The sequence below is a fragment of the Haliotis cracherodii genome, unplaced genomic scaffold (genome assembly GCF_022045235.1).
Source record: "Haliotis cracherodii isolate W230 unplaced genomic scaffold, xgHalCrac1.p SCAF_18, whole genome shotgun sequence".
Lineage (NCBI taxonomy): Eukaryota > Metazoa > Mollusca > Gastropoda > Lepetellida > Haliotidae > Haliotis > Haliotis cracherodii.
Window position 1 is genome coordinate 22,105,762 of NW_027266273.1, and position 27,934 is coordinate 22,133,695.

The 27,934-nt window shown below is 41.2% G+C and overlaps 2 protein-coding genes across 4 annotated transcripts; both read left to right on the forward strand.

Annotated features, from left to right (window-relative positions):
* The first annotated feature begins 358 nt into the window (after positions 1–358).
* LOC139465403 (ankyrin repeat and MYND domain-containing protein 2-like) lies at positions 359–11,389 on the forward strand. 2 transcript variants are annotated; one of them, XM_071247111.1, is made up of 13 exons: positions 359–438; positions 1,957–2,021; positions 3,373–3,511; positions 4,774–4,872; positions 5,122–5,196; positions 5,441–5,526; positions 6,190–6,398; positions 6,806–6,941; positions 7,740–7,871; positions 8,089–8,161; positions 9,029–9,214; positions 9,567–9,663; positions 10,266–11,389. In XM_071247111.1, the coding sequence occupies exons 1-13, from the start codon at positions 372–374 to the stop codon at positions 10,321–10,323; spliced, it is 1,422 nt and encodes a 473-aa protein (XP_071103212.1). In that variant the 5' UTR covers positions 359–371; the 3' UTR covers positions 10,324–11,389. The 2 variants fall into 2 exon arrangements, with proteins under 2 accessions (XP_071103212.1, XP_071103211.1); XM_071247110.1 differs by lacking the exon at positions 10,266–11,389 and having other exon boundaries at positions 9,567–10,171.
* A 4,958-nt stretch (positions 11,390–16,347) lies between these two features.
* LOC139465894 (cyclin-dependent kinase 2-like) lies at positions 16,348–27,677 on the forward strand. 2 transcript variants are annotated; one of them, XM_071247876.1, is made up of 8 exons: positions 16,348–16,587; positions 17,208–17,285; positions 17,422–17,542; positions 19,408–19,578; positions 21,446–21,547; positions 21,889–21,958; positions 22,392–22,525; positions 24,105–27,677. In XM_071247876.1, exons 1-8 carry the CDS (start codon positions 16,472–16,474, stop codon positions 24,210–24,212), a joined length of 900 nt encoding a protein of 299 aa, XP_071103977.1. In that variant the 5' UTR covers positions 16,348–16,471; the 3' UTR covers positions 24,213–27,677. The 2 variants fall into 2 exon arrangements, with proteins under 2 accessions (XP_071103977.1, XP_071103978.1); XM_071247877.1 differs by lacking the exon at positions 16,348–16,587 and adding an exon at positions 16,701–16,760.
* Positions 27,678–27,934: the final 257 nt, after the last annotated feature.

Genomic DNA, 27,934 nt, shown 5'->3' on the forward strand with positions numbered 1-27,934 from the left:
TGAGTCATAGTATTAGGTATACATTTCTGTAGGCGAAATGTGATACATATCGAACATCGGAATCTATAATTTATATTATTGTCATTCAATTCAGTGTGAAAATATCATATTAATAATTTGACATAGTTATTTCTGTCAAAGCTTGAGGTGAACACCCCTAAATATTTCGTATTGGGATGATCCAGAATAACCTCCAACGCTATATCTGCACATATTTTCATACCTTCTTTAGAAAAAACATTCCGTTGGCTTATATTTTGGTGTATATGATCACCGTATACTATAAACGTGTTATATAAGGTAAATATATAAAGCTTTCATATATATTTACTCAATTAAACATTTGTGACGAGAGTAGAATACTAAACAACATGGCGCCTATCAAGAAAGGAGAACTGTCTGAATCAGAGAAAAAGCTATTTGATATCGTCCTCAAAGGTAAATATTTTCTTGTTATAGCAGCTGCGTGATTATTTCTACATTTCATAATAATTGCGTTCTATTTGGTCAAAGTAATGTTATATGTTTCCGGTTTTTGCCTCGATCACTAACCAAGCTAACCCGGTACCGTGGGATTGCCAGTAACGATTTTGCCACTAAATTGACAAAATCGCATGGCACAATATTGCCATTAATATGACAGGGTGCTTTAGAGATTTCAAATACTTATTTTATATCTTATTTTTTATTCAATTAAATCATTTTGCTTAAGGTGTTCGCAGATATTCCATGTGAAATCATGGACTAACCTATATCTGTTTTTCAGAATCTTCCAGAATATTAGAAATATCTTGAGAAAATGCATTTTATACTTGTTACATCCATCTCGCTTTACTCAAGTTAAGTTTCTTATATGCAAGTTGGGGATTAGGTGAGTGGTATCCATGCTGAACAGCTGTTGATGGTGAATAATTATCGGTCCTGGAGGGGGGCCTAATTAGCGTTCAATTAGCACCTACCTAACATTGTTACAGTGTGAACATCACTAACTTCAGTGTCATACATGCGATCCATGTGCAGAACCCTACAATAACTTTCTAATGGACTCCAATGCTTATTTTGAATAAGCTTTCACAATCTGTTATTAATTAAATGAATGTACATTGTAGAAATGTTTGCGTTCCACATGTTCTTTTTAAAAAAAACAACATTACCAATAATTTTTTCCATATTTATGTTATCAAGTGTCTTCATTGTAAATGTATTTGTCAAAATCTACAAACTGGAGATAGCAATCAAGTTGAGTTCTCTGCCTGAGCTGATGTTACATTTTTAGAATGCAGCAGCCAAGGCCAGACAGAGAACTGAACTCATTGGATGTAACTTTGTAAGAATTGTAGGCATGATTGTAGCTATATGTAAAAATGTATTTGCGACCAGATAGTAAAACAGAGCAGTACATACAGAGTTCCAGATACGCCACATATTTTTAAAAATTCTCAAAATAAATCACATCAATATAATTTTTATGTAAAAACAATTTCAAATACTCAATAGTAGAGCAATATTGTGCATAATTACCAAATGTAACCTCTTACCATTAATGTCACATGGATTGTCTTTACAGATCGGTAATTTACTGGTGGAATGGAGGCACCATGTATAAATGAGATCTGCTTCTGTGCTACATCTCGATTATATTAACTTGTTTTAACTTGTGAGCTAATGCAACATATGACACACTTGGAATTATAAGTCACCTGAAACAGATTTTTTTCAGAATTATATTTGAAAAACATGTCTGCTCACTGGTTTGCAAATGCACAAGAGAGACAGGACCCAAAGGAGTAATGGTGTTTTGAATACCCAAGAAAACCACCAGCAAATGTTAATAACATGTGAGTAAATACTCAATGCCTCCCAAGCTTATCTGGAGCCATGGTATGCAGCTATAATGTCACTGCTAAACAGAAAATTGATCTGTAATGAGATTTTGGTTTTCATTTCTGTCGTTAGGTACTGTGGAGGAGATCCGAGCAATACTGAAAGAGCCAGATGTTCGGGTGGACTGTCTTGACCAGGTCGGTGTCTTATCATGAAAAATGACATAAGTTGCTTTCTTGTTTGAAATATTGCCAGAAATAATCAGCATATGCCTCATTTAATGACTGCCCATGTGCAGTGAACCTCTCCAAAATTTCCACAGAAAAATGCGAGCAAGGGGCAGTCCCATTTTTTGCATTTATTTCATGTTCACATTAATTTCATGTATTATTAATACAGTATTCAGGTAAATGGTTTTTTATCTTTAGTCTGTTGGTTGCAAAGAGGGTATAGCCTCATACACGTACACATACGTCGTTCCTAACCTCCTCCATACAGACAGTTGCTTTCATAGAGGGGGCACGGGTGGCCTAGTCGTATAAGGCACCGAGATTTGCTGTGCAGAGTTGCGTCCCTTGGGTACGCCAGAAACCTATGATTTTTAGGTTGGAATCATGGTTTGCCCTGATTTTGTTACTAGGTTTGTCAGCACCATACACATGCTCATGGGTTTCACTAAAGTTGTTAACGTCTGAAACCTGCATAACATTGGGCTTTGGTCCCACATTAGGCTGACACACCGTGATATAACTGGAATACTGTTAAAAGTGGTGTTAAACCCAACTCATTACTTTCATAGGGAAATCTCTCAATGTGTCTCGGTGTTAACAGAGTCTGTGAGAATGTTTATTATCCCCCGTCCCAACTATGTTGGCAGGGTATATAGAAATGGGTTCCGTGTGTGCATGTCTGAGTGTCCCGAAATCATTTCCGGAGCATAACTCAGAAACCGTTAAATATTTCTCTATGAAACTTTGCATGTCTATCAGACTCATGCTGAACTGTTGCCGTTTGCTATTTAGATATTTTAGAAATTTTTATTTTTTATGTTTCCTTGGCAACAAGTTGGACTTGGTTTCTGTAGGGTAGAGTTCGTTTCCAGAGCATATCTCAAAACCCATTCAATACTTTCTAACAAAACTTTGCATGTTTTCCAGACACATACTGCACTGGTGCCTTGTGCTATTTAGGAATTTTAGAATTTTATTATTTTTTTTACGTTTCCATGGCAACAAGTTGAAGTTTTAATATAGGGTGGGTTCACTTATGGAGTAAAACAAATAAACTGTTAGATATTTCCTTGCCAAACATTGCATGTCTATATATAAAGCACATACTGAACTGGTGCCATTTGATGTTAAGGTGTTTTAGAAATGTTTATTTTAGAATTTCCATTGCAGCTATATTGACATGGGCTAAGGGAAATGTTGGGTCAGTTTCCTGGTTTGGGACCATGACATGTTAAAATGGGCGGAGGATATAGATGACTTCGTCAACTATACGCTTGTTGTGTTTGTTTTTGATTGACGAATAGCATGTATGTTTCAGACTGGGATGACCCTGCTGCAGCATGCTGCCTTCAAGGGGCGGTATGAAATGTGTGAGGTTTTCCTTGCACATGGAGGTGATGTCAACTCAAATTACCATGACAACGGATACTCTGCCTTAATGTTTGCTGCCCTTTCAGGTGAGAATAGATTCTGAGACTACATAACCAAAGTTGTTGAATCAGAAAAACAATTCTTTTGCTTTAATACTGAGTTATATTTTTACGGTAAGAGCCAGTAGTTGCATTTATTAGGAGACACATTCATTTCAAGATTTACAGTAATGAACTATTGCCATGTTTTCTGCAGGCTTATGATTACATATAGTTCTTGAGTATGTTCAAGCAGGATCTGCTTGGCTGGTAAGTCTAAAATACTACATGTCAGGAATTTGATCGTTATCAACCCCCGCCCAACAAAGTTGGCGGGGGATATAGAAACAGGCTCCATCCGTCCGTCTGTCCATCCATCCGTCACTTTTCGTTTCCGGAGCATAACTCATAAACCGTTCAATATTTTTTCATCAAACTTTGCAGGTCTGTCAGGTACATGCTGAACTGGTGCCTTTTGCTATTAGAAATTTTTATTTTTTACGTTTCCATGGCAACAAGATGGACTTAGGTTCTGTGAGGGTAGGGTACGTTTCCAGAGCATAACTCATAGACTGTTCAATATCTTTTCATCAAACTCTGCAGGACTGTCAGGTACATGCTGAACTGTTTTAGAAATATTCATTTTTTACGTTTCCATGGCAACAAGATGGACTTAGGTTCTGTGAGGGTAGGGTTCGTTTCCAGAGCATAACTCATAAACTGTTCAATATCTTTTCATCAAACTTTGCAGGTCTGTCAGGTACATGCTGAACTGGTGCCTTTTGCTATTGAGAAATTTTAGAAATTTTTATGTTTTATGTTTTCCATGGCAACAAGATGGACTTAGGTTCTGTGAGGGTAGGGTTCGTTTCCGGAGCATAACTCATAAACCGTTCAATATGTTTTCATCAAACTTTGCAGGTCTGTCAGGTACATGCTGAACTGGTGCCTTTTGCTATTGAGAAATTTTAGAAATGTTTATGTTTTACGTTTTCCATGGCAACAAGATGAACTTAGGTTCCAAACTCATCTTTTTTTTACAATTTCCATGACAAGTTCCACCTCATTTAAAAAAGGTTAGGGTTTGTTTAGATTTAATTATGTCATAAATTCTGCAACAGGGGCGGGGGATATAGCAGCGTTAGTGGCAAACTCTTGTTTTCAATTTCTTTGAAACAATGCAAATTTTAAGTTTCCACTAGCACAAGAAAATTTGTCAGTAGTAAAATCCTGGATACCATGGTTACAGATGAACACAGAGGTAATAATCAGGATAATACGGTGACCATACTGATACTGGTGTATTGCAGGTAATACAGAGGTGACCAGATTGATGCTGCAGGCGGGGGCCAAGGTTCATCACATAAACTCAGTCAACAGAACAGCCTCTCAGATGGCAGCCTTTGTCGGTAGGTGGAGTCAATATATATCACAGGATTTAACTCGGATAGTAGACAAGTTACTTTTAAAGTTGCGTATTTCTAAATAACTCTAAAAGTAAGTTGACACATTTGTCTTAAGGTGTAATGTACTTTTATTAATGCAAATAACTTAGGATTTGATCATTTTTGAACAATTAAACATACACATCATTGTTTATATATGCTTGTCTTATATTGTGTTTGGGTTTCTCAAATTAGCTTTTTGAATCTTTTCAGGTCAACATCAGTGTGTTTCAGTCATTAATAACTTCTTCCCCAAAGAAGATATCGAATACTACACTGTGCCACAAGGTGACTATTCTGTTGTGTTTACACCTCTTTAAATAGATTGATGCCCCTTCATGGTTGTTAGTTTCAAAAGGAAAGGGAAGATCCCAACTCAGTGAATACACTTTTTCCAACAAACAATAAGAAAACAATAAGAATTGATAAGAGGAAACAATCCAAAGCTTGTAAGTGGTCAGATCCTTTGACATGGACAACAAAACTGTGTTCTATGCATTGGGGTTATAGTGTTATGTGTTTTGTATTGCAGGTTTGGAAAAAGAAGCTAAGCTGCCTGCAGCCATTGCCCCTTCCTTGCTGACCCTGGTGAACTCTGTAAATATGCACCCAGTGAAGGTGAGTACTACACCCTGCTCATATTGGGGGTGGTCGGGTAGCCTAGTGGTTTAACCGATCGCTCGTCACGCCGAAGACCCGGGTTTGATTCCCGACATGGGTACAATGAGTGAAGCCCATTTCTGGTGTCCCCCGCCGTGATATTGCTGGAATATTGCTAAAAGCGGTGTAAAACCATATTCACTCACTCACTCACTCATACCCATATTGGAGAGGGTGCACAGGGGGGGCAACTCTAGGTGCGTCTGTGCAGAGTTGCACCCCTTTCCCATGACAGAATCCCCTGATCAGAGGTACATTTGGATCATGATGCTTGGTCTGTCTGCATCATACCCTACTCATGGCTTGAGTTATCTCCCATGGAAATTTGTCATTTTCGGATCTTCAGATGATTCTTGTTCTAAATTAAACGTGAAATACTTTCAAAGCAACCTCAAACCCAGCCGACTCACTATAGCTGAAATGCAGCAAGGTATTTTCAAGACGGATATGACACAAGTAATTATTCCTTCTTGGAAAATGTACTTGTTTCTATCAGCTGTGTATTTTTCATCGTACACATGAATGCTCATGGTCTATAGCTGACACTCTAGAGAGTTTTTTAGAATAATTTTGTCAAGAGAAACCTGGTTTATGGTGTGACCGATTGGTGTGTGTTTGCAGATCGCGTTGTACATGAAGGATCACAAGGAGCTCCAGGAAGAGTGGTACAAGGTGACAAGGGTGCTGGACCTGCTGGTGGAGAGGAACATGAAGTCCCGGGAGACCAACGACGTGCTGGCGCTCAAGCTGCACTACCTGGCCACCATCATCAGGAATACAGCGAAGGCTGCCCTGGACAAGGACGGAGACACGGAGCCATGGATCAAGAGGTGAGTAACTATCTGTCTCCTGCATGGAAACTACCTAGGGTTGACCTGTTTTGTCAGAAATTAAAAAAAATGTGGGGACTCGAACCTGAGTCTTTAGTATGATGAGTGACCACCAGGCTAGGCCATTGTCTTGAGACTGAAAGGTCAAGTTCATTACCAATATAAGCTACCAAGGTCCCAAGCCTGAGGTCAAGTTCAAGACATAAGTTTTGGCAATGGCTAATATATATTCATGGTTATCAGCCATCAACACAACTGTAAAAATAGCTGCATGAATGTATTTTATTCCGAATGAATTAGATCAGGGGTTGCTATGACAACACTCGTATGTTGCAGCTTGTTAAAGGGTTGTGGTGTTGCAGTTTGTATGATGCAGTGGTTGCTATGACTACTCTGGTGTGTTTCAGCTTGTTGAAGGGTCGTGATGGTGATGCGTTCCCAGAGAAGCAGGAGCGTTTGATCCGCCAGTCCCTGAAGGAGTTCCCGTACGTGGAGTCCCAGCTGCTGCAACAGGTCGTCAGGCAGATCGCCCCCGTCAAGATGGTGAGTCACATAAGGGAACACAAGAACCACAAGTCTAGTTTAACTGGTACCATTACATAAGTTTTAAGTTCGAAAGGTCTTGAAATCTCCTTCCTGAAGTACTTCAGTGTAAAGAAGGGGTGACTGCTGCCCTGGACTAGGAGTGGATAGAGTGTGTGTCCAGAGAGTGGAAGCTCATACCAAAGACGTCATACCAAAAGACGTTACAAGGTATTATTATACCTCCATTAAGAATATTCCAATTCCACTGGTATTTCTGTACCATAAGACGAAACAATACATTTCCATGACTGACACTGACATCGAATATTGACTCGTTACATGATCAGTTTTGATCTGTCACATGATGAATATTGACTCTTCTGCTAGAAAACAAGATGGTGTCTAGTACAGACATTTCATGGTTTGCAGTTAAGTTACTATATCCAAAGACGTACATAGATATATACGTCTTAGGGTGTAAACTGTTGCCAGGGAAACTGTGTGAAGTTCCTGTTGATGTCAGTGGCTGTATGACAACTATTGCCAGGGAGACTGTTAAGTCTCTGTCAATATTAATGGCTGTATAAGAACTGTTGCAATGGAGATTGTGAAGGCCCTGTTGATACTAATGGCTTTATGTAAACTGTTGCCAGGGAGACTGTAAAGTCCCTGTTGATATTAATGGCTGTATGACAACTGTTGCCAGAGAGACTGTGGGAAGTCCCTGTTGATATTAATGGCTGTATGACAACTGTTGCCAGAGAGACTGTGGGAAGTCCCTGTTGATATTAATGGCTGTATGACAACTGTTGCCAGGGAGAAGGTGTGACAGCTCTGTCCATGTTGATGGCGAGTATCAATGGTCAGCAGTACGGCTGGGATGAGGACACCAGCTGCTCCACATGTGGGACACAAAACCCCGAGAAGAAGTGCTCGGCTTGTAAAATGGTGAGTACTGGTAGATTGGAGTCATAGACATCACAGTAATAAACTCCAGAGACATTGAGCATACGTGTACAATTATGAATCTTAACTGATCAGTTTCCTTTTCGTTCTTTTAATTTTGAAAGAGGGTTTGATCTTGCACAGCATGACATCTCCCCTGTGCTGAGGGGCATATGGAAACAATGTGTATAAATACTGACAGTCTTTTTGTTGTCACTAGGTTGGTTACTGCAACCAGCAGTGCCAGAAACTACACTGGTTCACACACAAGAAGTTCTGCAAACAGTTAGCAGGTAAGGGAAGCATGCTTCTTGTGTAGATTTATATCACTGTCTTGGGTACAATTAAAGAATAGGAAGAGGTTGGGGGTGTTTGCTACTTTAGTGGACCCCATGAACATTGTCATGATGCTGCAAGACCAATGATTTGACCATCAGACAGCTGGTGCAAAGGGACATAACTCTGGAGAAGTATAGTTAGAAGAGTCAATGTTTTGTCAAGCTTGAGTTTCAGTATTGCTCTAATAACTGAGTGCATAAATTAAAGGTTGCTTTTGCTGACAATATCATGCACAGTTTTGGTCATGGTAAGCCATCACAGGTTTTGATGAAAATCTGATCAATGGACATGGAGCACCCATGAAGATCCAGGGTAGAATAGGTCTTCAGCAAGTCTTGCTTGCCGTAAAAGGCGACAACGCTTGTCGAAAGAAGCGACTGTCAGTGACTTGGTTGGTGCATGTCATTGTATCCCAATTGCTTGGATCGATGCTCATGATGTCAATCACTGGATTGTCTGACCCAGACTTGATTATTTACAGACCGCTGTCATATGGCTGGAATATTGCTGAGTGCAGCGTTAAACAAGAAACAAAACTGGAGATGGAGATATTTTTATGCATGGTTATCCTGATTGGTGCTGAATTCTTCCTTCATGGAGTCCATTAAAAGCCAGTATTGATCCACTCACCAAAGGTTGGAGTGTATCTCATTATGTAATCTTTTGTTCATTGTGTAAAGTGTAAAATTTATCAAAATGTATTTTAAATGTTCAGGGTAGCAATTGTTTAATTTTGGTCACAGACTAAAGGGGAGTTGAAATGAAATCTTGTATGCTGCATCAGTTGCGCCAAGTCAGGAATGGCTGCTTGTTTGTTGCAGAAGAGTATGTGAGACGTGAGGAAGTGAGGAAGAAGCGAGAGGCAGAAGAGAAGAGACAGCAGGAGGAAGCACAGAAGAAGAAAGCAGAAGAGGAACAGGCAAAGGAGGAAGAGGGGAAAGAGAGGCAGCATCAGGTTGATGAGCTGCACGAGCGAATGAAAGAGGTTGGCGTGGGAGATCTTATAGGTAAGGGTGTGTCATGAAGTTACTGTATTATTAGTGGTATGCAAGAAGGGCTACAAGAGTTACTGTCTGTTTACAAAGGGGCATAACTCTTGTAGTCTATTATGACAACAGCACTGACAGATGTTCAAAATGTGGCATCTTTACTAAATCCTCAGCCACAACCTCATTACAGATGTTTCTAGTTCCCATGACATGATGTCTTTGTCCACAGACCTGTTGAGAAAATAACCTATCATTGGATTTGGATTCATTGCATCGTCAGCAGTTGACATCTTTCTGACATGTTGAGAAAATTGGTCTCCAGACATTAAACTGTTGACAGGTATCATGCAAATATTTTCTACTGTTTCAGAATCACAAGGCTGTGAGACAAAGACTGATTCCAATAAGAAAGATGAAGAGAATGAGAGCGGAAAGACCCTGTCTTCTGTCACAGAAAATGGCAACACGTCAGTAACACAAGACACTAACCAGACGCCCCAGCCAGACACAGCCAGTGTAGCTAGCTGATCACAGTCTCAGCAACAAAAAGTTGTCCCTCAAGAGCCAAATCAGCAATCCTGGTCTTCTGGCCAATAATGTCTATTAACCATTAAGTTTATGTTTGTGAACCACACCCATCTCAATGCACTCCTTGTATTGTGGTCAGCAGTAAGAAGTTTACAGTAGTATGTGCTCCTCGTCGCCAGGCCGTTAGTCATCCAAAGCACAAACATGATGACATACTACCCTGCCATAGGAAGGCCTACACTGCTTGTCATCATTAGCTGATGCACCCTCTAATGGATCATGTGTCACCATGTTTGTTTGCCCTCTCCGCATGTGGATGTGCTGTAGCCCAGGACAGACTTGACACAGTATTATGTAACTAATAGAAGAAATGAGTTATCATGCACAAATACAGGCCAATTTATGACATTAAAATGACAAAAAAGATCTGTTTTGGTGTGAAAGTGTCTTGATTTCATCTTATTTCATCTTTGTATTATATAATGATGAATGTGAACAACAAAGAAATGACAGTAACCTATAATGTCTCATCTCATTGCAGAACTCATTTTGGCTGTTCCCTCCAACTGCTCAATACTTACAAGACAGAGGCCCTTTAGACATGATTGTGTTAGAAAGTATGCACATATTTCCCTTGATATTGTTATTTGTTTGTTGTCTTCAAGACCCCTATAGTAGGTTATTGGGAACCTTCTATTTGATGTCATTGACGTCTGCCTCCTCAAGGTTCATTTCTAGGGGTGTCCTCAAGACCCATCACTATGACTGTCTGCTGCATCTTCCGGGTACATCACTGTGGAGATCTTCAGGGTACATCACGATGGAAATCTTCAGGGTACAACACTCTGGAGATCGTCGGGGTACATCACTGTGGAGATCTTCAGGCTACATCACGATGGAGATCTTCAGGGTACATCACGATGGAGATCTTCAGGGTACAACACCCTGAAGATATTCGGGGTACATCACTTTGGAGATTTTCGGGGTACATCACTGGAGATCTTGGGGTACATCACGATGGATATCTTCTGGGTACATCACTGTGGAGATTTTTGGGATACATCACTTTGGAGATCTTCAGGGTACATCACTGTTGAGATCTTCAGGGTATATCCCTGTGGTGGTATCTAGATCTGTGATGGATAGCCAGGGTCCATCTCTGTGATGGTCTTGGGGTTAGGGCTGGGGCGGGTAACTCGGGTCTGGTGTGTCCTGAGTAGGACCTGGGTACCCACAGGACTACCTGAACCCGTGGTTAGTCATCTGGTATATTGTTTATGACAATAACAATAAAATTTCATTGTTACACAAGTACAATTTTTTTTCTGACCTTGTAAAACAATTCCAAACTGAACATTTTGTACCTTACTTAAGACCTTCAGCAGGTACCCGGGTAGGTCAGGTAATAGTGGATCGGGAAATTTGGACTTGTCCAAGCCCTACTTGGGGCCCCATCTGTGGTGAATTTCTGGACATGTATCTATGATGGATGGCCAGAGTCCATCCCTGTGATGGTCTTCTGGACCCATCCCTGTGATTGTCTTGGGGTCCCATCCCTGTGATTGTCTTCTGGGTCCATCCCTGTCATGGTCTTGGGGTCCATCCTTGTGATGGTCTTCTGGGTCCATCCCCGTGGTGGTCTTCTGGGTCCATCCCTGCCATGGTCTTGGGGTCCCGTCCCAATGGTGGTCTTCTGGACCCATCCCTGTGATGGTCTTGGGGTCAATCCCTGTGATGGTCTTCTGGGTCCATCCCTGTGATGGTCTTCTGGACCCATCCCTGTGATGATCTTGGGGTCCGTCCCTGTGATGGTCTTGGGGTCCATCCCTGTGATTGTCTCCTGGACCCATCCCTGTGATGGTCTTCTGGGTCCATCCCCATGCTGTTTTTCTGGACCCATCCCTGTGATGCTCTTCTGGGTCCATCCCAGTGATGGTCTTCTGGACCCATCCCTGTGATGATCTTGGGGTCCGTCCCTGTGATGGTCTTGGGGTCCATCCCTGTGATTGTCTCCTGGACCCATCCCTGTGATGGTCTTCTGGGTCCATCCCCATGCTGTTTTTCTGGACCCATCCCTGTGATGGTCTTCTGGGTCCATCCCAGTGATGGTCTTCTCAGTCCATCCCAGTGTTGGTCTTGGGGTCTATGTGTGATGGTCTTCTGGACCCATCCCTGTGATGGTCTTCTGGGTCCATCCCTGTGATTGGGGTCTTGGGGTCCTGTCCCTGTGATGATTTTGGGTTCCCGTCCCAGTTATGGTCTTGTGGTCCCGTCCCTGTGATGGTTCTGGGTCCATCCCTGTGATGGTCTAGGGGTCCCGTCCCTGTGATGATCTTGGGGTTCCATCCCAGTGATGGTCTTCTAAGTCCATCCCAGTGTTGGTCTTTGGGTCTATGTGTGAGGGTCTTCTGAACCCATCCCTGTGATGGTCTTCTGGGTCCATCCCTGTGATTTGTCTTGGGGTCCTGTCCCTGTGATGATTTTGGGTTCCCGTCCTTGTTATGGACTTGGGGTCCCATCCCTCTGATGGTCTTGGGGTCCCGTCCCTGTGATGGTTCTGGGTCCATCCCTGTGATGGTCTAGGGGTCCCGTCCCTGTTATGGTCATGGGGTCCTGTCCCTGTGATGGTCTTGGGGTCCCGTCCCTGTGATGGTCTTGGGGTCCCGTCCCTGTTATGGTCTTGGGGTCCTGTCCCTGTGATGATCTTCTGGGTCCTTCCATGTGATGGTCTTGGGGTCCCATCCCTGTTATGGTCTTGTGGTCCCGTCCCTGTGATGATCTTCAGGGTCCTTCCCTGTTATGGTCTTGGGGTCCCATCCCTGTGATGATCTTGGGGTTCCATCCCTGTGATGGTCTTCTGGGTCCATCTCTGTGGTGGTGTTGGGGTCCCGTCCCTGTGATGGTCTTGGGGTTCCGTCCCTGTGATGGTCTTCTGGACCCATCCCTGTGATGGTCTTGGGGTCCCGTCCCTGTGATGGTCTTCTGGACCCATCCCTGTGATGGCCTTGGGGTCCCGTCCCTGTGATGGTCTTCTGGACCCGTCCCTGTGATGGTGTTGGGGTCCCGTCCCTGTGATGGTCTTCTGGGTCCATCTCTGTGGTGGTGTTGGGGTCCCGCCCCTGTGATGGTCTTTTTCAATTTTTGTTGTCTCCGTAACAACCCAGCAAATGTTACATATGCTTGGGGTCATTGTTTTCAAGTTTATTTGAATGATACATGGTATTGTTATTTTTATGACTATTGCATTCAAGATCATGTGGCATAACTATACCAGTTTAAAATATACTACTACCCTTGTCAATATAATATTCAGCTATTAGCCATTACAGTTGTCTGAGGTTAAATCACAGTAATTATTGCTCATCAGCTCGTCATTGCTGTGTCAGTGTATGTGTTCAAGAGAATCTCCCCTTGATGTCATGTTGAAACAAAAGACTAATTGCTAAGGAGTTGACATGGTCAGTTTATTTCAGTGGAAGACTCTGTCTCTCTGTGGGGACAGTGGGTAGCCCTGTGTTAGTGGGTGCAGTTCCCTACATTGACTGTTTGTGGAACCCTTTCTTGTGACGTGCCTGAAGGTCAACCAAGAACACATGGAGGAAGACATAACATGTGGCTGCTTGTTAGGTGTTGTATCTTTGCCTGTTTTGTAATGGAGTACTCATTGTCAGTTTGTTCAATAAATCATGAGTTACCTTTATAGAAGATTATCACTCTTCTTTGATGAATGAATGCAAATTCTGTATGGGCCTTGGATAATGTTTACAAAAGTGCTGATACCCACAGGATACATGTGTCATGCAGAGATGTAGACATACCCGAGACACCTGTGTCATGTAGGAGAGGTTAGAACCTGTGTCATGCAGGAGAGGCTGACATACCCTATACACCTGTGTCATGCAGAGATGCAGACATACCCTATACACCTGTGTCATGCAGAGATGCAGACATACCCTATACACCTGTGTCATGCAGGAGAGGCTGACATACCCTATACACCTGTGTCATGCAGAAGAGGCTGGCATACCCTATACACCTGTGTCATGCAGGAGAGGCTGGCATACCCTATACACCTATGTCATGCAGGAGAGGCTGGCATACCCTATACACCTGTGCCATGCAGGAGAGACTGACATACCCTATACACCTATGTCATGCAGGAGAGGCTGGCATACCCTATACACCTATGTCATGCAGGAGAGGCTGGCATACCCTATACACCTGTGCCATGCAGGAGAGACTGACATACCCTATACACCTATGCCATGCAGAAGAGGCTGGCATACCCTATACACCTATGTCATGCAGGAGAGGCTGACATGCCCTAGACACCTGTGTCATGTAGGAGAGGCTGACATACCCTATACGCCTGTGTCATGCAGAAGAGGCTGGCATACCCTATACACCTATGTCATGCAGAGATGCAGACATACCCTATACACCTGTGTCATGCAGAGATGCAGACATACCCTATACACCTGTGTCATGCAGGAGAGACTGACATACCCTATACACCTGTGTCATGCAGGAGAGGCTGACATACCCTAGACACCTATGTCATGCAGAAATGCAGACATACCCTATACACCTGTGTCATGCAGAGATGCAGACATACCCTATACACCTGTGAGATGCAGAGATACCCTAGACACCTATGTCATGCAGGAGAGGCTGACATACCCTATACACCTGTGTCATGCAGAAGAGGCTGGCATACCATATACACCTATGTCATGCAGAGATGCAGACATACCCTATACACCTGTGTCATGCAGAGATGCAGACATACCCTGTACACCTGTGTCATGCAGAGATGCAGACATACCCTATACACCTGTGTCATGTAGGAGAGACTGACATACCCTATACACCTGTGTCATGCAGAAGAGGCTGGCATACCCTATACACCTATGTCATTCAGGAGAGGCTGACATACCCTAGACACCTGTGCCATGCAGAAATGCAGAGATACCCTAGACACCTATGTCATGCAGGAGAGGCTGACATACCCTATACACCTGTGTCATGCAGAAGAGGCTGGCATACCCTATACACCTATGTCATGCAGAAGAGGCTGACATACCCTATACACCTGTGTCATGCAGAAGAGGCTGGCATACCCTATACACCTATGTCATGCAGAAGAGGCTGACATACCCTATACACCTGTGTCATGCAGAAGAGGCTGGCATACCCTATACACCTATGTCATGCAGGAAAGGCTGACATACCCTAGACACCTATGTCATGCAGGAGAGGCTGACATACCCTATACACCTATGTCATGCAGGAGAGGCTGACATACCATAGACACCTATGTCATGCAGAGATGCAGACATACCCTATACACCTGTGTCATGTAGGAGAGGCTGACATACCCTATACACCTGTGTCATGCAGGAGAGGCTGACATACCCTATACACCTGTGTCATGCAGAAGAGGCTGGCATACCCTATACACCTATGTCATGCAGGAGAGGCTGGCATACCCTATACACCTGTGCCATGCAGGAGAGGCTGACATACCCTATACACCTGTGTCATGCAGAGATGCAGACATACCCTATACACCTGTGTCATGCAGGAGAGGCTGGCATACCCTATACACCTGTGCCATGCAGGAGAGGCTGACATACCCTATACACCTGTGTCATGCAGGAGAGGCTGGCATACCCGATAGACTCATAAGTCATGCAGGAGAGGCTGACATACCCGATAGACTCATGTCATGCAGGAGAGGCTGACATACCCTAGACACCTATGTCATGCAGGAGAGGCTGACATACCCTATACACCTGTGTCTTGCAGGAGAGGCTGACATACCCTATACACATGTGCCATGTAGGAGAGGCTGACATACCCTAGACACCTGTGCCATGCAGGAGAGGCTGACATACCCTAGACACCTGTGCCATGCAGGAGAGGCTGACATACCCTAGACACCTGCGTCATGTAGGAGAGACTGGCATACCCTAGACACCTATGTCATGCAGAGATGCAGAGATACCCTAGACACCTGCGTCATGTAGGAGGGTTGTGTGTGTAGGTATATCCGTGTTGTCTGAGGGCACGGTTAAGCTGTAAGGTGTCTGCAAATAAAGGTGGGATCATCCCCGCGGCACATCCCTCTGGATCATCCAATACATGTAATGATCAACAGCAACGTTACTAATACAAATACATTGAAGATTGTCGTGCCTTTTCTTTCTGATGATCGCAAGAGGGTATTTTTCTTTTATAATAAAGCCATTCCCAATTTACTAACGTACACTAAACTAGAAGGTTTTTTTCACATACAATATCTTATATTTGCTGACTGTTATCATTTTACTCCTTCGTCATATACAGCATTGTTTACTGCATACGCGTAGGGAATGGTTGATTACTTGTGGTATCGTCGGCGTGAAAACGTGTCAATGTTTACTAAATCTAATGTTTATCGTCTGCTCACGCGGGAAACCACCAACTCCACCCTGACTCATGTGTCTTGGCCAATCAAAACATAGCAATTGCAGCGTAACTCCTCCTGTTGACCCCGTTCAACTTTCTTCGACCTTTGAACTAACGTAAACCAACCAATCAAAGAAGTGAACATGCGTCTCCTCGCCGAATCGCGCGGGAAATGGAACATTTGCCACACAGAAACAACAACAGAGTATAAGTTATCATCGAGGCCATAAATGGGTCTTAATCGGAAATAATTTGGAGAAAGTGTTATTGACAGTACTCAGAACACATATTTAAACGATGGAAAACTTTCAGAAAATTGAGAAGATTGGTGAAGGAACATATGGAGTGGTTTACAAAGCGAGGGACAAAATCAACAACCGGCTTGTGGCCTTGAAGAAGATACGCTTGGATGCGTAAGACATTATTGTTTATGGTGTCATTGGGGATCTTTAAACGATTTTAACATTTCAGTGTATGCGAATTATCATAATGCAAAGATGTAAACGATGATTTGTTTTGTTGTGCCCTACATTTAGAAATGCCGGGATGCGATCGTCACACGTTCGATGACAGACGACATAATATTGTTAATTTTGTTTGAGTGACAGTCCTCATGACATATACCTAGACAGGACCACATAGACAGTCCGATTTAATGTCGTTATTTCCCAGCGTAGCCTGTCCATTTGGCAATTAGATTGCGTTGTCTAGTAACTGTTTATCCAATGTTTACTCTTTGTGTAAATGAATAGGCCTATATTGACAGCTATAGCCTATAGGAAACAAAAACCTAACAATAGTGTCCCTTATATTATCAAAAACTCAATTTAAGTCGTTTATTCAGAGACATGTCTTCTTATTTTTCAATTTTGCTTGAAAAATCTCCAAGTTTAAGTGTTTAACGTAAATGACTCGATAACTCAAATGACTGATTATGTATAGGTCTAACTCTAATTATGTCAATGGCTCTATCATGTCTATGGCACTTAGATCTAGGCCTATCATATTTGAGGATCTTCATATTGTTTTATAGGGAATCAGAGGGTGTTCCAAGCACAGCAATCAGAGAAATTTCCTTGCTGAAGGAACTGGATCATCCAAATGTAGTGAGGTAGATATATCTGTTGTCATCATTACACATTTACATCTCTGGGGCCCACATGGACCCTAAAATGAATGTTTATACATGGCATACAGGCTGTCTTTGATGACTTGATGCAGCTTTGCTTACTTTGTATGTTTTCCAGGTTATTGGATGTTGTCCATAGTGAGATGAAACTTTACTTGGTGTTCGAGTATTTGAATCAAGATCTGAAGAAGTACATGGATTGCGCCCCACCTGCAGGCTTAGCACCAGCACTTGTCAAGGTATTGGTATTAATCTGAAAGGTTGAAATTAAGCATCGAAGTCCAGGGGTCCTTGTCATTACCCCAATGTTAAAAGTTAAGGACTTACGGGTTATATGTACCCGGAAACACAAATGATCATCAGATTTCTGAGCAATATAGCTCCCTCTTTCCTTTATTCAGAAACATGGCCAATCATTTTCTCCAGTGGTGGGTCATTAATCAATCTTCGTTCTTGTAAAGATGGATATGGTCTTCAGGGGTGGAAATTTGCCAATTCACAACTCCCGTGGCAAGTATAAATACGAGGTCGGGCAACACATCACTTACTTTAACTTGTCCGGAGGCAAGTAATATTGGAAATTACTATCACTGTCTTCATGTCTAACTACTGATAAAATGGTACAATAAATTAGCTGAGAGAAATTTCGTAATCTCGCTTTCGCGAAACACTGACTTTATTAAAGAACACTTGAGACTTAGAATTACGTCCCTTTTTCTATTTTTGTTTTAATATTCAATCGGAACAGTATGAAACAACTTTCTACACTCGGTTTGAATGCTTTTCTCTCATTGCGGCCTAGAGCGATCTGATAATTGATACACGATCAATACTGCCTAGAGGGGTGAAACACGTCGTGGCCTGTGACTGTCTCCAATGTAAACAGTTACGACCCGGTTATGGCGACACACAAGCAGGCGTCAATTAAAAGTTTTTTCGGTGGGCAAAGTGAAAATAAACCTGAAAATGCAGATGATAGCGAATCATGTAACAGAAAAGGACCAAATCAGGACACATGTTCTAAGAACAAGAAGTATGATGCCGAAAATTCATTCAGAGTTGGTGCGATGAGTTTCCATGGGTAGTGTATGATGAAAAACAAAATGTCATGAAGTGCCGAATTTATTGTCAGTATCCAACTGTAACATCCAGAAATAAGAAATATGTTTTTGTTGACGGTTGTACACAGTTTCGAAAAAACATTATTTGACAAGTCATGAGGTTTCCGATGTTCATTTAGAATTTACCCGAGTCCTTATGTAGATATAACAGTGCAGGTGTAGTGTAATTTTGTTCAACGGTAAATAAACACATATTGATGATTTGAAGTTTTATTTTGAAATTATTTGGGCAAGTGAAAATGAAATCAGGGCAAGTGAAAATTGTCTTTAAACTTGTCCGATGGCAAGTGAAGTTTTTTAAAATTTCCACCCCTGGTCTTCAGTGTAGATGTTCTTAGAAACCATTTGCAGAGGATGAGGGAGGATAAGGGCTAGGGCTGAACGATACAGGAAGTTCACAATACGATATGCATCTCGGTATTCTGGTCACAATATGATACATATCTTGATATGCAATGATAAAAAAAAACAAGACTTAAAGCATGTCAGGATTGAACCTTTCATGATTTTGGAACCGTAAAAAATATTTTATAATAACAAGACTACTGAAGTTGTTAAGCTTCAAAGTTGAACTTTCTCTAACTTTCCTTCAAAATAATTAAAAGTTCATACTCCCGTAAATAATTAATGTACTTCACCAGTGATACTTCAAAGAATTTTGATGCAGTGGTTGAAGAAATTGTATCTGAAATTATTGTTTTATCAGGAATAATATATTCCAATATTGTGTAACCTTAGTTGCAGCTTTTACTATATATATATTGAAAATTATAAGAACCACAAGCGTAGCATATTGGTACTGGTGATTGCTGTTGCAGGATATTTTTACGTATGGAACAATTTGATCAGTCACCGTAGGGACTTCCAGTAGTATAGGTAATGGTGATTCTTTAAGATTTTAAATTTCCAGTGGGCCAAATAAGGCCCTTCATCAACCTTGTCAATCAATGTTTTGAGAAAAAAATTTGTTACCATGGTTACAGAGTTACCTGCATCAGCTGCTGCAAGGAATCGGCTACTGTCACTCACACCGAGTCCTGCACCGAGATTTGAAGCCACAGAATCTGCTCATTGATACAGAGGGAAACATCAAGCTAGCCGACTTTGGTCTCGCCCGTGCCTTTGGTGTTCCAGTTCGAACATACACACATGAGGTAAATCTGTTGTGTCTGTATGTTTAAAGGATGTTCCATTTGTCTCGTGATACTACATTACAGGATATCCTGGCTCCCCATGTCTGCCTTGACTTACCATAACTAGTTGGTCTGAATGACACGTTGCGAATACATTAGAGGAAAATTGTTTTGAAATAGAAAGGAGTGTCTTATTTTATTTACTCTATTTTAGTTGCCTTTCATGCATTTTCATTTAATTTTGAAAATGCATTAAACAACATGATGTAATTATTCAAAATGGAATTTATTTCAACCGTCCATTATCTATTTTCCGCATGCATTTCTCGTCAAACAAAATGGTGGTTTACAGTGTTTCAAACAAGGCTCTTAGCATCAGAGTCTGAAATAACTATATGAAATTTTCCCCCACGTGCCCAGCTATTTGGTAGATATTGAAGACTACTTGCAATTTCAGTTCAATTATAACTCAAGAGATTGTTTGCATTATTTCAAGATGTGATTTGTCTCTTATTTCTTGCGGTTTTCAATATTAATAATGCCTCAGTGTGGACAGGTAACTTTTAATATGGGCAGTCAACACTTAAGGGTCACCCTCCAGACTACCGCCTACGTGGTCTAATGGTAGAGCGTCCGCCCGGAGAGCCGAAGGTCCGGGGTTCGATCCCCGACCACGCCAAACAAAAGACATTAAAAAATGGTACTTGTTGTTACCCTGTCTGGCGCTCGGCATTAAGGGGCGAAAACAAGGACTGGTCGGCTCGGAGTCAGTATACTGTGTCTTGAGTGGGGTATTTATGTTAAACTGCGGTGAGCTAGCACTATAAATCGGCATCAGTCCGAACTAGTACAAGCAGCCACACACATACATACACGTGCATGCATGTCGCTATATAAGTGCAATGATCTTGGACGCGACGTTAAACCCCATTTCACCTCACCTTCCAGACTGTCTCGTTGGGTTTAAGATTATTTGAAACACTGTTTAGCATCAGTTTCAGTAGATTTAAGTGTTGTTATCTTGACTACTAGTAGCAGACCTGACTAGACTGAACAGATTTTTACTGGAATACCATGCCTATGCTTGTGAATCCACCAGGGTTGTTACGTCGTCTACGTGGACACACTTTGGTTGTGCTGGTTTGAAAATCCTACTTTCACCTTCAAGAAAGTTATTTGCAAGATATGCAATGTTTCATTGAAGTATCTCTTGTTTCTGCAGTTATAGGATTAAGATTTTGTTTGGGGTAGAAATGTGTCCAATTCTACAAGTTTTTACACGTATCGTGATACGGATCATGTTGTCACCATGGTATCGTTGTGTATATATAGGAAAACTGTTACTAGTGTTAGGCAATACCATCGTGAGATACTGTCATAATGAAAAATGAAGTAGTGACAGGACTAGCTCTAATGCATACTCGGGGGGGTCGGGTAGCCGAGTGGTTAAAGCGTTCTCTCGTCACGCCGAAGACCCGGGTTCGATCCCGACATGGGTACAATGTGTGAAGCCCATTTCTGGTGTCCCCTGCCGTGATATTGCTGGAATATTGCTAAAAGCAGCGTAAAACCAAACTCACTCACTCACTAATGCATACTCTGCCCAGTATACTTGCATGCAGTGCTTCAGTTTGCCAGGGGGCCAAATAATACTGCCTGTACCCTGGCCATATATTTCTGACACATTGCACTTTTTGAGATTGAGTCACTTGAACTAAAAGTGTTCACATCAATCTGAAGTTCTGCATGTTGACTTTGATTTTAAGCAGTATCAGACAATGGAGAACATTTGATGATTGACCTTTCTCCATCAGCTGAGCTACCTAGCCCTGAGTGTATGACATTGTTTTGCTACAGTGTGTTTCATTGATGAAATTTGTTGTGACAGGTTGTCACGCTGTGGTATCGAGCCCCCGAGATCCTCCTTGGCAGCAGGTTCTATTCGACCCCAGTTGATGTATGGAGTCTGGGCTGTATTTTTGCTGAAATGGTAAACTCAAACACTTGGCCATCTTTCATGTTTTTGTTTTTATACCATGTATACATTCCCCAATGATAACATATTGGCAAACAATTTAAATACGACATTACAATAAGATACTTTGCATAAACACAGTTTTGTTTGAGCCATCTGAGCTATGTAGCCTGTGATATCTGGCTAAAAAAATCATAGCTGGTAATGTATAAATATTGATTGAATCCTGAACAGCTCTCACATGCCTAGGGCAGGGACGGCCCAGTGGAAACAACTCCTCAAACAGCATAGGTTCTGTCTGCAAGTATGTGCTGTGTACTATTGTAGGTTTACCTCCTTCACCCTTGCTTCTACAGATCACCCGGAGAGCACTATTCCCAGGAGATTCAGAAATTGATCAACTTTTTCGTGTCTTTCGTACATTAGGTGAGTTTTAGATGTGTTTGCTCAGCTGGTTATTCACCAGTGTTCTCATGATCATGTATTTCCTGGTGTCTGTCATTTGTAAAATCTTCGATGTTACATCTATGTATAATGGAGTGTGTAAAGAATTCCAAAACTCCTTGTGCTTTCTTGATATATTACAGGGTTAGTACAAATTCTTGTGGCCTTGTACAAATTGCCCCATTGTTTTAACATTATACAGGCATTTTATTTTACCGGGACCATTGAAGCTTTTGAGTAAAGTTCTAACCCTGATGATTTAGCTGTTAACTGATGACATTAGATTAGAATTTTATCTACTTTTTGTAGGACATTCTATATTATTACCAAATTTGTAAATATCTCAAGGACATATTTGAGTCACTGTCCTAGAAGAAAAATGACCTGAAATAATCCATTGATTTCCACTGCTCAGGAACCCCTGATGAGACAGTCTGGCCAGGAGTCACCCAACTTCCTGATTTTAAGTCCTCATTTCCCAAATGGGCTCATCGGAACGTTGGGACTGTTGTTCCAAATTTGTGTGCTGAAGGAACTGATCTGCTGGCAGTAAGTAGAAGTACATGTTGTTAATCATTTCCGTGACATTGACACAGAGGGCACAGGTTATCTGCCGCAGCAAGACACACTTGCCAAGTGTTGTGTCTGAGCTGCCAGGACCTGCTTCCTGATCATGGGTTAGAAATGTCTGATTTTTCCTCAAAATGATGACCTGTGAAGATCTGGGTTAGAATAGGTCTTTAGCAACATATGCTTGCAGTAGGAGGCGACTAACAAGAGCGGTTTGTCAGGCTCGCCGACTTGGTTGATGCGTGTTATCATATCCCAATTACGTAGATATATGCTCATGATGTAAATCACTGGATTGTCTGGTCCAGACTTGATTATTTACAGAATGATGTCATAGAGCTGGAATATTGTGCAGCGTTAAACAACAAACAATACTAATGATAACTGATTGTCCACTCTACACTCACATATGTTGGTTAACATCTAAGATTTATATCACTTCAGAAAAATGTTGATTCTTGCGTTCTCTGCTTTTTTGAAATGCTGAAAATCATGTTCACTTACCATCCTGGTTTAACGGAGTCGTAGATGATTGTTGCTTTATGAGGCATCTGCAGTTTTGTAATCTCATTAAAATCAGATCTTAGTTCACGCTACCGCTAAACAAAGATATGAGGGCATCCCATTAGGGGTCACATCAGACCGACCTTGCGCGAACTTTGATCGACCAATGGAATGACTGACAAGAAGTCGACATTTGCCAATCAGAAGGCACTAACTTCAAATAGACGACTACGCTTAGAAACATATTTTGACAAATTCTCGATTAAAGATTCGAAACCTGAACAAAAGAACATTCTGGAATGGCTAAAAGATGGTCTAGAATGTATGGATTCAGTTGTTAACCCCATAACTATTGTTCGGAATACCCCGTTTAAAAAGTTTTCGAGGTTGCATGATTTGAAATCACATTCCGACTGTCACTTTCATGATCTGGTAAGTGACGCTCTGATTGGTCGAATCAAAGGTCGTTCTGATGTGACCCCTAATAGGGTGTCCTCAGATCTTTGTTTAGTGGTAGCAAGAACTAAGATCTGATTTTAATGAGATTGGCAGTTTTGCAGCTGTTTCTGAATATGAAGGTTGTGATGGACCTAGCCTTGTGGAGATTCCGGGTTGGAATAGGTCCCCAGCAACCTATATTGGTCATAAGAGACGACTTAGGCAGGTCGGCAAACTCAACAATGTGGGGCATTGGATTAGAATTGATCCTCAGCAACCTATGCTTGTCGTAAGAGGGGACGTGGTCAGGCTCAGGTGGTCAGGTTCGGTGACTTGATTGATGCACGTCATTGTATCCCATTTGGGTAGATCGATGCCCACGATGTCAATCATAGGATTGACTGGTGTAGATACCATTATTTACAGACTGCAGAGATGTAGGTGAAATGTTGCTGAGTGCAGTGTTAAACAACAAACTTGTGATCATCACTAAGATTCACTGGGGTGTTACAAGTTGCATTGTGATGTTTATGACTGTAGAACTGTCTTAATAGTGATATGATTTGTGAATGTGATTTGATTTATCTTTCTAATGCTGTGTGATTTTCTATTTCAGCAAATGCTGTGTTATGAACCAAGCAAACGAATTTCAGCAAAGACAGCTCTGCACCATCCATACTTCATGGGAGTTGCACGACAGAAGCCAGCGTCCATGATTAACTGAAAATAATCCATTTCAGAACAAATGTTTTACTAAAAAGTCTTCATATTGCATGCAAAGCTGTATGTATAGTCAACTGAAATATTGTCAATGAATAATGTTTATATATGGCTAATAATGACTTGATCACAAGTGTCAAGGCTTTTGAAAAGTCCTGTATGCTGTTAAAGTGCATTCTTGTGTTTATGTATATGTCCATATACCGGTATGCTATGTGGCTTTATTTATTTTACAACTATTGGATATGTTTGTAAGTTGGGGAATTATGCTTTTGCAGTTTGTGGTTATGGGGGGAATGGGTGGGTTGTGCTGGCATTTCCTTGCAAGATTCTCTGTCTTTTCATTCTTTTGGGGGCCTGAAATGCTACACTGAATGGACAGCACTATGTGGATGGTGGTGCTTTCTTTACAAAACACTTTCAAAGTAAACCATATCATCCTTATTTCTTTGAACATGTGTTTTTTTGTGAATATTTGTGTCCATTATGCACAATTTTTCTTTTCTGGCAGTTTATGTTCCCAAAATTATTATTTCTTGTAATTTTTTCTCAGACCAGTTTAATTTTTATCAGGTCACATACATACCCCCCCACTGCCCTCCCTAGAGTCCCCATTTGCTTTGTTCAGTGTATGACAACATATTCAAGGATGATTTCTCCGTAAGACTCAGTAAGATTCCTTACATTGGTCAACTCAATGAAGTCATAGATGTTTGCCATGAGACATGGACAGCTGCATCTTCCCAAGGGAAGGTAGTTAACTGACTGTAAAAGTCCAGTTTCACCCTTGCTGAACTGGGCTGGAATTTCTGGGCTTGATTGTAGCACCACCAGTGGCAGTTAAAGAGTTATGTCCCTCCTATTGACCAGTCCACCTCTCATATCACCTGCATTTGCTTCAAACAAAATGTTGGTGCCCAGTCAAGATGATTGGATAGATAATCAAAGTCTTCAGGTCTTACATTGCAAAGTGCATCAAATCATGTGAGCACCTTGATTAAAAACATGAAAAGATTAAAAGACATATCTTTTGACACCGAGTTGGCGATACACATGCTTTGCAAATTCTGCAATTGACCGAAATCTGCCCAGCAGTTTAAAAACCGAATGTCAGTTTTGTTACAAGATTTTTATTGGACTATGCATAGATTCATTAGTCCAGGCAAGATATAATACCATAATTCCAGCCTAGTTAGGCAAGGGTATGAAACTGGACTTTTATAGTCTGTCAGGTAACTCCTTTGCCTCGGGAAGATGGGACCGCTGTGATTTGTTCTCTTTCAGAATCTAGTGTATTCATTAATATTTTATAACAGAAAAATTGTGAGTAGATGTCAAAGAAATTTTTCAGTCATCTTTTAGTGCTATTCATTTTGCAAAGAGAACTCTGGTGTATGTTATAATTGGATAATTGATGTCAAACTTCAGTTTGTTGCTACTCTGTATCAGCCGATGAGTCATGTTAGTTGAGCTTGTTGAATCTTGGTCTCACAGGAGAGGAATTGCATATTTTTTTAGATACGACTGTACACTATTTATGGAGGCTGAGAAACAACAAGCTCTGCTGTGTGGATGGAGAGTTGTAGCATGTTCATGTTGTGCAACAAGCTCTGCTGTGTGGATGGAGAGTTGTAGCATGTTAATGTTGTGCAACAAGCTCTGCTGTGTGGATGGAGAGTTGTAGCATGTTCATGTTGTGCAACAAGCTCTGCTGTGTGGATGGAGAGTTGTAGCATGTTCATGTTGTGCAACAAGCTCTGCTGTGGATGGAGAGTTGTAGCATGTTCATGTTGTGCAACAAGCTCTGCTGTGGATGGAGAGTTGTAGCATGTTCATGTTGTGCAACAAGCTCTGCTGTGTGGATGGAGAGTTGTAGCATGTTCATGTTGTGCAATACATTATGTTGTAGGAGGTGCTGACTTGAGATTTACACTAGTGTTGCCTTGTAATACACAAGGTATTAGACTCACCTATTAGTTACCACTGCATTACAGCTTGATGTATGACACTAGGGCAGAGAGCAATCTCAATGGTAGTTGTGTCAGTCGTAACTGTACCATGGAAAGTCAGTCGGCACCTCAAAGTAAGCTGCCATGTTGTGTGTTTTTTACTAATGTGGGTCAAGTTGTTTTAGGATTCTTTCTTTATTTGTCAGCTGGACATGTGAAACTGTTTTCTATAGCTGTACTGATTGAACATCTGAATGATTATTTCTGATAATTTGATTTTATGAAAAGGAAATCCAGAAGTGTTCTGTTGGATGAGGGCCAGGCCAGCCACAATGCAGTTATTCTGTATGCAATTGGCAGAAGGGATTCACATCTTATGCATTTGAAACTATGTATTGCAGTGTATTTTTAGAATACCAGTATTTAGTGCATTGTGTTTTCGTTTGCTCTTTTTTGTTGGTTGCAAAATAGGCTTCTGTGTTTTAATACTCCTTTTTTCATTATGGTAACATCAGTGTGTGTTATTTCTTTCCACTGGTTTCATTCAAATCAATTTCTCTGACTTTATTTCAGTATCCATATGGCAATTAGGGAGAGATGATGTTCCTAACTGAACCCAAGCATACAGTTATTATTGTCTGGCCATGCAGACAGTATAGATAATATACTTCAGTAATTTGATATCCTCTTGAGCGGAATCATAAGTGCTAATTATAATGCTAATCATTGTAATTAATAAGAACAACTAATTATTAGTTATTGGTGCAAATGGCAGGTGTAGCTGTTTTGCAGGTACTGTTTTATGTATATATACATTTTATGCCTAGTCCTATGGAAGAGTTTCTTCCCTGCATGGTTGTATTTTAGGTTCTGATTTACTTGTTTTAACATGTGTTTGTCAGGCTCATCATGTAGAAATAATTGTAAATGGTGAGAATAAAAAGATTGCTTCTTGATAGATTTAATGATGCATCTCTGGGTTTTCTTACACACAGTTGTAGTGAAGCAACTATAGTAAGTTTGTGTTAAAGTATTGAAGTGTGGATAGTCACAGGATAGTGGTAGTGCTACTGTTGCTTTGTGAAAGTGGACCCACTTAGTGTGTCTTCAAATCAGAAGAAGATTATGGATTCATTTGATTGTTTCTAACCACTATATGTTTGTGATTTATGATTTAAAGCTGGTTTTAAAAAAAAATAAAGATTTATTTGTAGATATTCCTTTTTTTTTCCCTAATGGAAATTTCCCACTAACGATACTTGCAATAAGAGCATCCCACAATGCTGTAAAAGTGTTGCCTTGGTTAACAGCCATACATGCATGTCTGATCCAGCCTGGTGTACAACGTTTGAAGGGAGTTCTCTATTTGAACCTGTTATTTGATGACATTTTAATTGTTCTTTCAAGTACACTGTTGCCAGCTAGGCTGAGGAGTGATCAGTATGTAAATTATTGATTTTATTCATGTTACATTTAATCCTTACCTGTAGATTCAGGAAATTTAATTATTTTAATAAATATTGTGCAAACTAAAAGCTTTTGTTGTGTTTAGTCGTGTTGTATAGCTTAGCCTGGGTGATCCATGTCAAAGAGCGGTGTAACATGACTACTTTAGCCCAACGTATTATCACTAGTGAGTTGGGATTAACTTTTAACAGTATTCCAGTGAGTTATATCATGGCGTGTCAGCTTGAAATGGGATTTAAGCCTGAAGTGATGCGTCTGAGACGTTTACCACTTTAGTGGTGAAATTCAGGAGTACAGAATTCGAACCCAC